Source organism: Primulina tabacum, chromosome 18 (assembly GCF_025594145.1).
Source record: "Primulina tabacum isolate GXHZ01 chromosome 18, ASM2559414v2, whole genome shotgun sequence".
Taxonomy (NCBI): Eukaryota; Viridiplantae; Streptophyta; class Magnoliopsida; order Lamiales; family Gesneriaceae; genus Primulina; species Primulina tabacum.
Genome location: NC_134567.1, coordinates 30,120,211 through 30,134,610, shown reverse-complemented (window position 1 = coordinate 30,134,610; position 14,400 = coordinate 30,120,211). Strand labels below are relative to the sequence as shown.

General features: G+C 35.3%; 2 protein-coding genes across 3 annotated transcripts; both read left to right on the top strand.

The window, feature by feature from the left end:
- The first annotated feature begins 492 nt into the window (after positions 1-492).
- Positions 493-9,976, top strand: LOC142532635 (dihydrolipoyllysine-residue acetyltransferase component 1 of pyruvate dehydrogenase complex, mitochondrial-like). Its single transcript, XM_075638964.1, has 23 exons — positions 493-693; positions 1,811-1,858; positions 2,522-2,573; positions 2,651-2,684; positions 3,457-3,506; positions 3,597-3,641; positions 3,801-3,874; positions 4,212-4,281; positions 4,608-4,796; positions 4,869-4,913; positions 5,029-5,102; positions 5,177-5,246; positions 5,365-5,760; positions 6,119-6,179; positions 6,263-6,307; positions 6,422-6,505; positions 7,611-7,687; positions 7,763-7,825; positions 8,396-8,466; positions 8,545-8,605; positions 8,932-8,992; positions 9,082-9,162; positions 9,624-9,976. The coding sequence occupies exons 1-23, from the start codon at positions 593-595 to the stop codon at positions 9,680-9,682; spliced, it is 1,911 nt and encodes a 636-aa protein (XP_075495079.1). The 5' UTR covers positions 493-592; the 3' UTR covers positions 9,683-9,976.
- Positions 9,977-10,619: 643 nt separating this feature from the next.
- On the top strand, positions 10,620-14,302 carry LOC142533439 (mRNA cap guanine-N(7) methyltransferase 2). Of its 2 annotated transcripts, none has more exons than XM_075640199.1 (11): positions 10,620-10,796; positions 10,880-10,958; positions 11,141-11,235; positions 11,869-11,940; positions 12,027-12,136; positions 12,486-12,608; positions 12,715-12,807; positions 13,049-13,117; positions 13,510-13,598; positions 13,689-13,786; positions 14,013-14,302. In XM_075640199.1, exons 1-11 carry the CDS (start codon positions 10,689-10,691, stop codon positions 14,151-14,153), a joined length of 1,077 nt encoding a protein of 358 aa, XP_075496314.1. In that variant the 5' UTR covers positions 10,620-10,688; the 3' UTR covers positions 14,154-14,302. The 2 variants fall into 2 exon arrangements, with proteins under 2 accessions (XP_075496314.1, XP_075496315.1); XM_075640200.1 differs by having other exon boundaries at positions 13,689-13,790; positions 14,017-14,302.
- The last annotated feature ends 98 nt before the right edge of the window (positions 14,303-14,400 follow it).

The following is a 14,400-nucleotide window of genomic DNA, read 5'->3' as shown; positions in this document are numbered from 1 at the left end:
GATATTCAAAGCATCGTCCCCGAAAGATCAACTGGCGCAAGACAAGCATCGTCGGCAATCAAGATAGGAACCTATCGTCAGCAGCGGCTTTGGCAGTCGTTCCTGAGTTGTGTTTTTCAGACGTCGATCAATCTATCACTCAATCACAGGCCGTTCCGACGGAAGTGGAACCTTGCCTAATCCAGTCTCGAGTCAAGTCCCGGGGGGCAAAAAAAGTTGTTGGCGATGTCGGACTTTGTCAGGGTTCGGTAGATCAAACTTTAAAAAAAAACCAAATATATAATTCATTTATTTGATTTCTTTATTAGAAAAGTATAAAGGAAGTGTTCATGTATCATAATATACCAAACTCGAATTATGGAGTTAAAGTTATACAAGTATATGTTATTTACTATAAATAAATATAATAATATTTTATTGAATATAAAAATTGTAGTGTTAAATTTTTTTTTTTTAAAGAAAAAAATAGGGAAAGAGAGATGCAAAGTTCCAATTGCTCTTTAAGTTGTCATGTACGTGTAATTACAATTTACAACTGCTAGCAGAAGAAATTGCAAGGAATCGAAGAAAGCCGAAGCACATCTGATGATCAATGGCATTATCCAGGCTTAGAAATCCGGCGATCTGCCGAGCTCCTTCTCTCTTCAGGGCTCGTTTTATCTCCTTTTCCTCCATTCACCCATTGCTGAATCGGTAACTTGTTTGTCTTTGTATATTTGGATAATTTAGCGCCTTTGTTTCAACGGTCTTGTCAAGTTTTATCTGATTTAGAAACGAAATATTTGTTCGATATTGAATGTTCAAGTAGTCCTGGTGGCCGGATGAAGTTTACTTGAGAAGTATGAAACGGGGAGACCTAGTGGTGGCTATGGCCTATGGTTATGGCAGTCTCTCTCTAAAGGAAAAAAATATAAAATTTTGTGTAGTATTTCCAGAAATGAAAGTTTCACACCTAGTACACGTTAAATATCCCATCGATCACATTCCTGGTCCGGTACATCTTTTCGAAGACATCACGGGCCACCTAGCTTGGTTTTGGTACTTGGAATTTTCCAGGGAATAGGAATGATGCAATGGAATCACTAAACATCAAGTTCGTTCCACAAGTCTCACTCCTTTTTACAGTTCCTTGTTTCTGAGAAAATGCTACTGTGAGCTATCCCATTGCATTAAATTTTTGGATTTTGCGATATAAATCCACTCATATGTAAATACTCGTAAACACTAAAATGCTTGTGATTTGGTGTGGTTGCTGTTGTAATGACACAATAGAAACTTGAATCACTATGTTTGAAAAATTTCTATTGCTTCGCTCTTTTATTCTTTTGCTTGGGCCTGAATTTCCTTTCATCTCGTGTTGCTTGTTAAAAGCTAATTAACGGACTCAATAATTTATGATGAATACGAGTATTACTTATTAGGATGTTATTTTGTATTACAAGTAATATACTCCTAAAACTGGGCATTTCACGAACCCTCAACATTGACCAGGGGTTCCTGCTTCCATGAATATAGTTTGTCATACATTAGTTACACTATTTGGACCATCTAAATCTATGTCCATTCTGTGTAGATTAATAATTTATGAGATGTAAAAGGAAAATCCCTTTTTAGTATTTGGTAAAGCTGGTGACCGACTAGTGTACTTTGCAAGGGTCCTTCACTATGTGATTTCTCTCTTCACTTAAAGTTGCGTGATGTAATTTCCAATGCCGGTGTTGTAGTTCTTTTGTGATTTTATTTTTAATGGATCTATAATCGATTTGATCTTTCTAAATCTTATCTCATTTTGAAACTACTGATGATGTAGTTGTTGGGGGTTAAATCAAGGTATTGATGCCGAGACCACTTACTCCAGGTTTGCATCTACAGACCTCTGATATTTATTTATTTTGGTCTCAATTGTTTATCCATGCTATAACCCAATCTATAACTCGTAAATTTTATTTCTTAATGTTTTTCCCTTTTCAAATAGGGTGATCTGATACCTTGAGTTTATTTAAAAATAAAACAGTTGATGGATAAACTATATTTTTCTTAATTGTTAATTATTGCGACTGGTGCACAACTGGATTCTTATGTTTCATTGGCATATTAACCATAAAACAAAATGTGATAAATTTATCATCTGGTGTGATATTCTACGACATCTAAATGGTTATCCCATGGTTAGTTCACTATTTTCCCATGCCTATCTTGGCATATCTTCTGCTAATCAGCACTTTGTTCCAACTTAATCCAACTGGACGTCTGAGATCTATCTCAGAGAGGCTTACTAGCATCATGAGCTACAGTAATGAAAAGTTCTATATTAAAATAATTGGGTAGCTAAAGCCCCCTTTAGCCCTGAACTTCCATCCATTACCCCGTCTACCTTAAATAGTGAAGTCGATTGGGGAATACACCGTGATCGAACAGTTTTACAGTTTTGTTGGGTAGCATTGATCAAATAAATTGAACAACGGCATATATATCTGTTGTATATGTGTTGTTCTTATTCGCTCATGATGAAATTCAACAGGCTATCTTTTTCAGTGGGCAACAGGGTTCATGATATGTCTTCTGACTTTAAGGTTGGTTGTAAAACTAGTACTTACATACATGTTTCATCTGCATGTTCTATTTCTTATAATGTGAGGGGATTTCACAGCTACAAGTTGGTGTCAGATATTATTCATCGACAGGTACTTTTCTATTTAGCATCAAATATCGTAATATTTATTTCGCTCTGAATTTTTTTTGGTGAGAAATGGCTTGTTTGCATTTTGATTAAATCATAATTTCATGTCAAATATATACTGTCCATATTGAGTATTTGTTCTTCCTTTTTTAACTAATTACTTAGAGTTTTTTAATAACTGGAACACTTGGGATCGGCCCCAAAATTTATATTTGAACCTGAAAGGGAAAGATGTCTGTACTTCCTTTTCTTCTCGTGCTTCTTTGTGTATGTGTCTACAAGTGTCTTTTTTTTAGTTTCTTGTCTGTGAGCATGTAGAGTTGCTTTATATTAAAAATATCCTTTTAAACGGTGTTTCTGTGGTGCAAGTACATTTGGTATGTCTTGTCCCTTGATTGTTGACATACCAGAGTTTCAACTCTGTGCTGAAAGGTACAGATAATATTATGCCTTATGTATATTGGCATTTCGTCACATGCTTAAGATGGTCAACTTTAGGAGTGGTCGGACTTTCTCTAATAGCTGGCTCCCTTAAGATGTGAAAATAAAAAAAAAAGGAGATCGGGTAGCATCATGGTGATGAAGTGCAGGAAAGTTATTTGAAGCTCATCAAAGTCATTTAAGGGCGTATATCTACATTAGTTAGTTGCACAGTACTTTGGGAGCCATCAACCTGTAAAACACGTAGAGGAAATATGTCGGACTTGCTTGATTTTTATTGCTCGATATGAATTTTTTTTGCGGGCATGCGGTAATATGTTCTGTTATTATTGCAGAGGTTCCTGATCATATTGTGCTTCAGATGCCTGCTTTGTCGCCTACAATGGTGAATTATAGCTGATGCAGATAAAATTTAGTTTTTACTTTTCATATGAAAATGTGTTGGCATTTTTTGATCTCATCCATGTTTTTTCAGAACCAAGGTAGCATTGCAAAGTGGAGAAAGAAAGAGGGTGATAAGGTCAGTTTTATTAAGAAACTCTATTAGTAGGGACAGTTTGTTAATTTGAACTTATATGTCGCACATATGTAAAAGAATGGTTTGATGAATGAAGGCTTCACTGTAGTTGGCATTCAAGTAAATATAATTGACAATAACTTTGTTTTTATGATCCTACAGATAGAAGTGGGTGATGTGATTTGTGAAATAGAAACAGACAAAGCTACCCTGGAGTTTGAAAGTCTTGAAGAAGGGTAAATTAAATAATTTACTTTATTTTTTCCCTTGTGATAGAATGTTAGTTCATGGCAACATGCTTTTGATATTAGATTAATTAATCTCAAGTATCTTATCTTGAAAATTCTCTTGGTCTAGCAACATGTATCAGGATTTTACAGACGACTGAGCATTATATATTTCTATTTTGCTGTTATATGCGTATACTGTGATACCTTTCTCATACAAACTATGCTGTCAATTCTATTTTTGTTTGCATGTATTTTTATTATGAAGTCATGTAGGATAGAATGTTTAACTGCTTTGTGAATATCATGGTTCTCTTGTTGTACAATGTTGGAAAATGACTTGCAGGTTTCTGGCTAAGATCCTAGTTCCTGAGGGCACAAAGGATGTTCCTGTGGGACAACCTATAGCAATTACAGTAAGTTTTTGACTTATTCTGTGCCAAATAGAATTGAAGCTTTTCATTCTCCTGTCTTTTTTCATAGTATATTATTGCTGAGCTTAGCTCATCTAAAGAAGTTTATCAGCGTGGATCCTTTCTCTTTAATCCACGCCGACAAAAGTCCATCTCTGAAGTTTTATTGTCAAATTTCTGGTGATGAAGATTCTTAATGGTCTAATAGTCTTCCCTGACTCTTTCCTAAGATATAACTACACTTATATTTCCTATTTTCGTTGGTAATTTTGATTCTTATCAATGTTGTTGGCATCATCTAATGTGATGAATTTGAGTTGGATGACTAGGTTGAGGATCCAGATGCTGTGGCGAATATTCCAGCAACTGTTAGTGGGTCAGAAGTTCAAGATAAAACATCTAGTGAACAAAATTTGACGCCTGGAGACAACACACAGAAATCGAGCTCTGTTAACATCAGCCCTTCTGAACTTCCTCCTCACATTGTGCTTGAAATGCCAGCATTGTCACCAACCATGGTAGGAAGTCAAATGTCTATATATTGTATTGGTTTGCTCATCATTGCTGAAGAGGTTTTGGTTGCTTTACAGAACCAGGGCAATATTGTTAAATGGAGAAAAAAAGAAGGTGATAAGGTCAGTCTGCATTTTTATGGCGATGTATTAATTTCTCTGTGGGAAACTGTTTTACAGTTTATAATGTTTACATGCATCTGTTTTTTGGTTGCTTTTATACTTTTGCTCATTGCAGATCGAGGTTGGTGATGTTATTTGTGAAATAGAAACAGACAAAGCAACCCTCGAATTTGAAAGTCTTGAAGAAGGGTAATGAAAATGTTGACTTTTCTATGATCAAGTTAGTTAATGATTTCATTTTCAGTTGACTGTGTTGAATGCAGGTTCCTGGCCAAAATATTGGTCGCAGAAGGGTCAAAAGATGTTGCTGTGGGCCAGCCTATTGCAGTAACTGTAAGTTCTTGGACTGTTCTCTCCTTTTTCCCCAAACATAAGCCGTGTAATATGTTTCTCAGTATGGCGTTAGTGAATAATTATAGTTATCATAAGAATTGCTTAATTAATTATCAAGGTTGAGGATCCAAATGACATTGAAGCTGTAAAGACATCTGTTACTGGTGGTTCTGGTGTCAAAGATGAAAAGCCTGTTAAAAAAAGTACTCCAAAGGACATCAAAATGCAGAAATTGAGTTTTAATAGGATTAGTCCTGCTGCAAAGTTACTAATTGCAGAGCATGGGCTGGATACATCATCGATAACAGCATCTGGTCCTCGTGGTACTTTGTTGAAGGGTGACGTTTTGGCTGCAATGAAATCTGGCAAAGGATCTGCCAAAATTTCTGAATCTCAGAAGAGTTCTCCATCACCTACAACTCAACCTCAAACTTCTTCCTCGTCAGTAGGATCAAAATCCATCGTAAAGCAGACAGATGCTTATGAAGATTTTCCAAATAGTCAAATTCGCAAGGTACTCACACAATTTATTTACTTTGATGTTATGTGGCCGTGGTTGGTAATTTTTAGTTTTTCTGGGCAGGATCTAGTAAATGCGATAAACATCCAAATTCTTGGTGCACATTATGTCATAAACTTTGATATTGTAAATAGTTGAAAAAATTTCATGTGATAACCTCTTCATAACTTCATTTCAAAGCTTTTCTTTACATATTTTTCCTTCTAATTCTCATCATTTTCACAGATTGCATATGTAAATACTACTAATGTAAATACTGCTACTACTACTACTAATAATAATAATAATAATTTTTATCTGTAATATTCTTTTGCTGATATCACAAAAACATGTTCTCTTCGCTGTTATGCAGGTGATAGCAACACGCTTATTGGAATCTAAACAATCCACGCCCCATTTATATTTATCAACAGGTTTTGAACTTCCAAGATATATGTGCATTCAACTTTATTTATTACATTACAGTTGTGATGCTTACCTTTGATTGTTGCTTTAGATGTTATTCTGGATCCTCTTCTCTCCTTCAGAAAGGAGCTTAAAGGTAGAGACTTCTGTCTCTTTTAGTACTCTGCCTCGTGAAAGGCACCATTTTTAGTACTCTGCCTCGTGAAAGGCACCATTAGAGTTGAGTCATCTAATTTACATTTCGTTGCAGCAAAATATGATGTTAAAGTCTCAGTGAATGATATCGTCATCAAAGCGGTTGCAGTTACTTTGAAAAACATACCAGAAGCAAATGGTATGAGTTTTCATGTTTATAAACTGGTTTAAGTTTTAATCCGTTGTCTTTAAGATAATTGGTCAACTGAAGCTTTGGCTACCTCTGGCCGTAATGAAGCATTGTTAGTATCCTTTAGCAATTTAAAAAGAATGTGAATACTTTCTCTGAGCTTCTGCTAAAAAATAATTTGATAACAAAACCTTTTACCGTTGCAAATCTATTAAAACAGTTCACAATTGGTTTAATTCTAATTTTCTTTTTTATGTCCCAAAGTGTCTGGTAGGCAAGGGGGTTTGTGTTTGAGTTATATACCAAGCACACTCTGTTTTGAAATCCTATTACCGGTGACTACCAATTTTATAGATATGAAACCCAATGTTAAGGAAGCAACAAACTGAGTCAATGAAATTGTGATTATGTTCAGCCATTAATTAACTGGCCAATGCCAGTTCCGTAATCCATCCCCTTCTTCGAATTTGCATTGACCTACTAGATGCGATAGCTTACAGGTTCAAGTTTGATTTAAGCTTTCATTTGCTTAAGTTTAAATTGCTCACTTGTCTTTTGAACCTAAATTTTTTTCATGAGCATAAATCTGATTCATCTCCCATTCACCTATAAAACTTCTCCCATCACTCTCGTACCCTTACCTCAATGGACTAGAGTAGATACACAAAAAATAAAGTGCCTGATGGTTACATAATTTTAAATTGTGAGCTCATATGACAGTGATGATTGAACAAAGAAAATATATGTTGCACTCTCTCTTTTAATGTCTGCCAGCTGCCTCTCTCATCATAGGTCAACGCATCAATTGTTGTCATTACTGACACAAACCCTCTAAAAGTCTTCTTTAAAAAATGGTCTGGTTTAGTCTTAATTTGAGTTAGTTTGGATTTAATAATATTAAATTAGGATTAAATATCAATTATGAATCAATTTGTTTGAATTATTCTATCGATATAACTATACAAGTTTGAGTAATTGAGCAAGGATATGGATGTGAATAAACTTCAACTATTTTCTTTCTTGGTGTGCGAGGATACATATCTTAAAAAATTGAGTATGTTCTTTTATTGTTCTACTTTTAGTCCACTTATCAGATTATGTGCTCAACATGCAGCTTACTGGGATGCTGGGAAAGGTGAAATAATTTTACGTGATTCAATTGATATCTCTATTGCAGTAGCTACAGAGAAGGTAATCTGTGCAACATCGTTCTCTTTTTTCTCTATTATGGAAACCTTGGTCTCATTATCTTTTCACGATATCCAGGGCTTGATGACTCCAATCGTTAGGAATGCTGATCAAAAGTCTATATCATCCATTTCCTCAGAGGTATGTTGAAACAAGTTCGAAGGTGTTTCAATTTCATGTGCCAGTGAAAGGATGACTTGCTGCAATTGGTCTAGATGGCATCATTTTGATTTTTGAAGGATAAGATTACATTGAATCAGACTGGTATTTGTGTTGTTTGTGATGCTGTACTTCAAGGTTCAGTTGTTCGATATTGTTCAGTTAATCTTATCAGATCAAGTCAATTATCTCAGCATTTTGCTTTGTGCTAAACTGATTGGTCATTTCTAATAGATGTTTACCCCGAGATTTAAGTCATAATTTTGCAACTGCTTACTCTTCCTACTTTTGTTCTACGAGATTCATTCATATAGTTTCTCCTCTTATGAACATGCATTGTTACAACTTGCTGATGAGGTGGGGAGCTGGAGTTGAGGATTCATTGATTTTTTTTTAACTTTCATGGCTTTCACATGATTAAATTTACAATATTCATAAATTCTAGATCTTTAGGCATTAAATGTCTCGCCATTCCATTAAATACTTTAATTTGTGATTTTATTGTTTTATATACTACATAACCCTTTTCTCTGTTTTTAATTGTGTCTAAAGGTCAAAGAACTTGCTGAAAAAGCAAGAACAGGAAAGCTTAAGCCCAGTGAGTTTCAAGGTGGCACTTTCAGGTGGCTTCATCTTATCTGTATTCATATAGCCATTTTTGTTTCTTTCTTTCTTTATTTTGTTTTCCCTTCTTCATGCAGCATCTCAAATTTGGGGATGTATCCTGTAGATAACTTTTGCGCGATCATAAACCCTCCACAGGTTCTCTCTCTCTCTCTCTCTCTCTCTCTCTCTCTCTCTCTCTCTCTCTCTCTCTCTCTCTCTCTCTCTTTCTCTCTGTGACACACACGTCTCTCTGCACACATGCATGTCCTGGAAATCACAGAGAATCTTGCCTGAACTATAAGCCCAAATAAGAATGATGTCAATCAGATTGTAAATTTGGGACCAAAAGTTTATATATCACTCCCGTTTTGACATCAGATTGTAAATTTGGGACTAAAAGTTTATATATCTCTCCCGTTAGCTCTTGGTATTATCAAATAAATGTCAGCGCTGGTGTAACTTGACTAATTTCCTTCTTAAAGGCTGGCATTCTTGCTGTCGGTAGGGGCAATCAAGTTGTTGAACCCGTTATTGGAGATGATGGTAATCTGTCTGTATGTTAATGTCCAGCATGTGCTATTTTAACTTACCATTACTGGCTGACTTTGAATTTCGATTTTCTTCGCTTTCAGGGACTGAGAAGCCTGCTGTTGTGACAAAAATGAATCTAACATTGTCTGCTGACCATCGTATTTTTGATGGAAAAGTTGGAGGTGCTTTAATTAGAGCGGATAAAATTTCATTTTATTTTGTGATATGCCTTGTTTTGTTTCCCTACTTAAAAGTTTTAAATATCAGCTGGATATCTCCTGGGTGCCTTGCTCCCCTCACCTATTCTCTTCCTTCATTAGGTGAACCCCCTCCCCCAAGTTCTTCAAATCTTTTTCCCGACCATGCATATTAAAAACACTAAAAAGGTTAGCACTAGGTAAAATATGAATATTTTGGTGCATTTAAGTAGCTTTGAAATAGATTGCAATGCCTTCCATTCTCCAAGAAAATGCCAAAGCACTCTATCATTCGTTGAGGAACATTTTTCTTTTTCATCTAATGGCCGCTCGAGTACTGGCCAAAAGTGTAACTTCAACGCAGTTGTCATTTATAATTCTGTTCTGATTTATTTGTTCTGGACTCCCAAAGGAATTGGCTTATTGCAAATAATCTGGTTTTACAGGCACCTTCCTGACAGAACTACGATCAAATTTCAGCGATATTAGAAGACTTATTTTGTGATGGACTCCACGTTCTCTCTACACAACGGAACATTTTTAACAAAGCTCAAGATCGTTTTATTATTGTTGTGCCATTTTTCTTTACCCGAGATTTGATTTTGATTCAGAAGGTCCCATTTTTGGAGACTTGCTGCTCTAGAAGTATAATAAAGTGAAATTTTGTTCCCGAGTTTGTTTTGTTCAGCAAAGCCCAAAACTCAAAATGTATCGGCTGTCAATAAATAACAATGATCACAGAATATTTTGTTTCTGCAAGTATATTTATGAGATCATGTATATATATAGTTTTGATATATTGATTGATCACTTAAACATATTTAAATTTTACATCCGATAGATAAGTGGTATCTCATTGATGGACATAGTCATGATGGGTAGACATGATTAATAAACAACATATTTTTTTTATTGCAAATATTACTGTCTGATTTGTTTTTATATAAAGATAACATTAAATCAAATAAACCAAAGATTATATCGAACGCTTGCTTAATTAAAAGAATATTACTGTGTAATTTGTTTTATATAAAGATTACATTAAATCAAAGATAACCAAATATTATATCGAATGCGTGCTTAATTAAAGTATATCTTCTTCTTTTTTTTTTTTACCGATAATGCAAATAAATTTATACTAATCAAATGTGAATACCTTTAAAATTTTCTTTATAATAATAATTACCTCAAATATGTTCTCAAATTTTCTTAAATTTAGCAAGCTGTAAAATTTTATTAGTAAAGGGTATATTTATCAAAAAAAAGATATCGATTTTAGAAACGTTGATTATTAATTATGAGAGAACAAAAAATTTCTTAAATATTTTCCAAACCAAAATTCGTATAATCTTTACATAGATAATTTTGTTGAAATACGTCATAAATACCCTCTAAGAAATGGTCGCAGCATGTAATTCATCAAATAAAATTAACAAACAAATAAAACATTAAAGTCACTGAACAATTTCCATTGTAAAAGCCTTCAATGTCGGGGTTTTAGGGGACGTACGATGATGAATTCCTTTCAAACCTATCGTCCCACCGAATCAGCTCACCACCGCCTAATCGAGTTCGCTAAAGTAGCTCTGATAAACATTTTTGTCTCCCCTTATGCAACTGTATGCTTCTTTCCAATCATGGATTTGATTGTTTTCTTGATTTTTAAATGTTTATGTTCCATTTCATTTGGGCAATATGGTAGGTGTGTGATTTGTTTTGTGGAGATGTGCCCGATGAGGAGAAGTGGGATGATGCTCAAATCGGTCACTACATTGGCATTGGTAACTTTGAAATTCTTTCTTTTGTTTTTGCTTGTGTTGGTTGTATTTGAGCTGCTCGTGTAAATGATTGACTAAGCTAACTCTTGTTATTCACGCGCTTGTGTAATTGCTTTTTGTTAATTTTTGTTTGGATGTGCTTGGTGATGATGATTCCTGTGTAAGACGTGGCATTTCTTTGGCAGATGTGGTGACAACTGGAGTGAGTGGAGTGAGGGAAGCATGGGAGAGTCGACGCAAGACTTACACCTTTGAGTTTCTGGAGCTTGATCCTTGTGTAGTGAGATTCTTGACCCTGTCTCCGTATTATTTTTTGTTTTACTCACTGATTCTTGTTGAATGTAAATGTCCGGAGATGCTTACCACACAGTTGTGGATGTGATATTACTCGTATTTGTATGCCCACGTGTAAATTACTTCATGATTGATTCTAGTTTGTGATGATCAGGACTAAGCAGACAAGTAGCGGTATTCTTTTATTGGGTAACAGTTATTTTTCTATTGGTTCCTTTGTTGGTAAAAGAAGGAATATGTGAATAGTTTACCCTCTTCCGAGGATATTGTTACTAGGCGTCAGAACCTTAAGTAAACCCTTTTAAAGTGTTACGATTATGGCTACATGTGCTGCTTTGTTAGAATGCCTACTTCTTAAACTACAAACTGTTTTCTTCTTTTTCCTTTCTCCATCTACACAGTGCGCGAAATCTGTTCGATTTGCTTTTAGATTACTGAGCCTCTTTCATATTTGTCAATCATTATGCCGACCGAGCTAAAAGGATGAAGGACCTGAATGCTTTCTGACTATGTTAGTTGCCACTTGCCAGCATATCATTGTTTCCTTGGCTTCTTTATCATTATTTGATTATTATGTGCCAATTATTTTTCTTTGATTTTGATCCCATGCTTTGTGTAGGGAGATGTAGAGTTGCACTGGAAGGACAAGGAAAAGCAGGCTGATATTGTTTTCTGCATGCAGCATTTACCGGTAGGACTCTGTCCAATAGTGTTTCTCAATGTCTCCGCATCTTTAGAGAAACTGAAAACATAAACTTCATACCTGAATGGTGGCAGTTATGCTTTGAAACAGAGGAGAAAGTGAGAAGATTGTTGCACAATGTCTCATCTTTGTTGAGACCGGGAGGTTATTTCCTTGGTTTAACTCCTGATTCATCTACTATATGGTATGAATAAAATTTTTGAAATTTATTATTTTGTTTCATAGACCTTTTGTTTTTGTCGTTGTTGTTGATCCTGATGTTGGCCTTTCTCAAAATTTTCCCCATGATAGTAGCAAGTAGTTCTCTTGTCTATTTGGCACCAACCCCCTCAAAAAGTTTCATAACTCCATTTTTTTTTGTATTTCATCAAGGAACGGAGTTGAGGAAAAATGGCGTGTGAAAATCAGCATCTTCATAGAAATTGTTCTTGAGAATTGATCTACACAATATATTAAACCTTGTTCACAAGAAGGGTCTAAACTTTCGAACTTTTGCGGTGTTCTGCGCTAACGTGTGTCATGTGGATTTTCAGGGCTAAATACCAGAAAAATGTTGAAGCGTACCACAATAAGAGTGGTGGCTTGAAGCCCAACATTTTTCCCAACTGCATTCGATCTGAGAGCTATATGATCACTTTTGAAGTTGAGGAAGAGAAGTATATTTCCAATATTTCCAATATATGACCTTCTCATGCTTTCCTTTTCTTTCGAATCTTTTTGTGACATTTTATTGTCTCTAATGTATGTTCAGCTGATTTCCAGATTCCCATTTTTTGGTAAAAAATACCAGTTGAAATTTGCAAATGATGTCTCCATGGAGACTCATTGTTTAGTCCATTTCCCAAGCTTGATCAGGTTAATTTTCTGTTAAGATTTTAAAACATATCTCTCTTATGAATGTTGACTTTGTTGATTTATTGTGCAAAATTGGTTTCAATCTTCTCTGCTAAATATATGCTTAGTTACTTGAGTTCTTAATATTTTGGACTGGCGTGGCTGCAAACTGACATATAATCGACTATCATGTCCTGAAAATGCTTATTTACCAGTTTATCTATGATATTTCTTGTTTTAGTGTTGATAATTTTGATGACAGGTTGGCTAGAGAGGCTGGTCTTGAGTATGTAGAGATACAAAACCTGACTGAATTTTATGAGGACAACAAGTAACATATTTATCTTCAACTTTGTTATCTTTGTTTTGTTTCTCTAAGTTCTTGTATGGTTATGGAAGGTCAACAAAAGCTGGAAGTGACTCACGATTTTGACTAATATGGATTGCATTTATTCTGTGGGATTATTGATATGTTAGTATAACTTTGAATATCAAGTGCTTGTAAAACACAGTTATTTCTTGTGGCTAAGCAAATCTAGGATGTTTAACGAGGAAGGATGAAAAATATGCCTGGATTCTTTTCTTGTATTTTTATTATCTTTACTTCTGGCATGAAGTTCTCCAAGCAGATATTCTATCTCTAGTTTCAAAACTATGAGTTGAATTCTCTTGGATGTATTACTTTGGTTTGATGACTAACGTCGCCTTGACTTGGCTTGTCAGAGCACAATTGGCAGGGTTGTTAGTGGATTCTGGTCCAAACCTTACGGATCCAAGGGGAAGGCTTCTTCCCAGATCATATGACATTTTGGGTGATTGTATCGCTCCACACTAGATTATTACCTCAGAAGTGAGCTTTCTATATTTTCTTGGAACTCATTTGTTGAATCCTCCATTTACAGGTCTGTATACCACATTCATCTTTCAAAAGCCTGATCCAGATATCGCCCCTCCTCTCATGACTCCGCTGTTGGAAGATGGAAACCACAATCCAGATGAGGCGAGTTTCTAACATTAAGAATTATATAATAATAGTGGCTCTCAGCAGTAATCGTTTGTAGCTATCAAGGATTATTAATTCATGCACCTTTAACTTTCATTTTAGCAAATATTTGCTAAATAGTGGCTTCTTCTAGTTGAGCATTGACCTGAAATATTTTGATGCATACTATGGATGGCCAGATTTTTCTTTTTCATGCTTACAATGGTTATTTTTAATGGCGTAGAGAGACTGGCAAGGGATTGGTTGGCGAGAGGAAGAAAAGATTGTGCAGACTGAGCCAACTTCAGGACTGGGCAAGATTTCCGAGCAGAAAGGCATTCTCGGCCCTGGTCCAGCGGAGTTGCGCTTTCCAGAGGCACTATGAATATACTTTACAGGAAGAAAACAAGTTTTCATGTCGTTGCAACACATTGGGGATGTTCCCATGCGCTTCTTGTATACTTACATTTTGTGTACATTATTATGTAACTCGCCGACTTTATATATTTAGGGCCTCGATTTAACCCATTTTCGTATGCTCTTCGCAATGCCCTTCCAGTTGTCTTCTGCATTCGTAAACGACACTGCCTCTGTTATGTTTTTTTCTCCGCACGTATAAATTCTAGTATTGG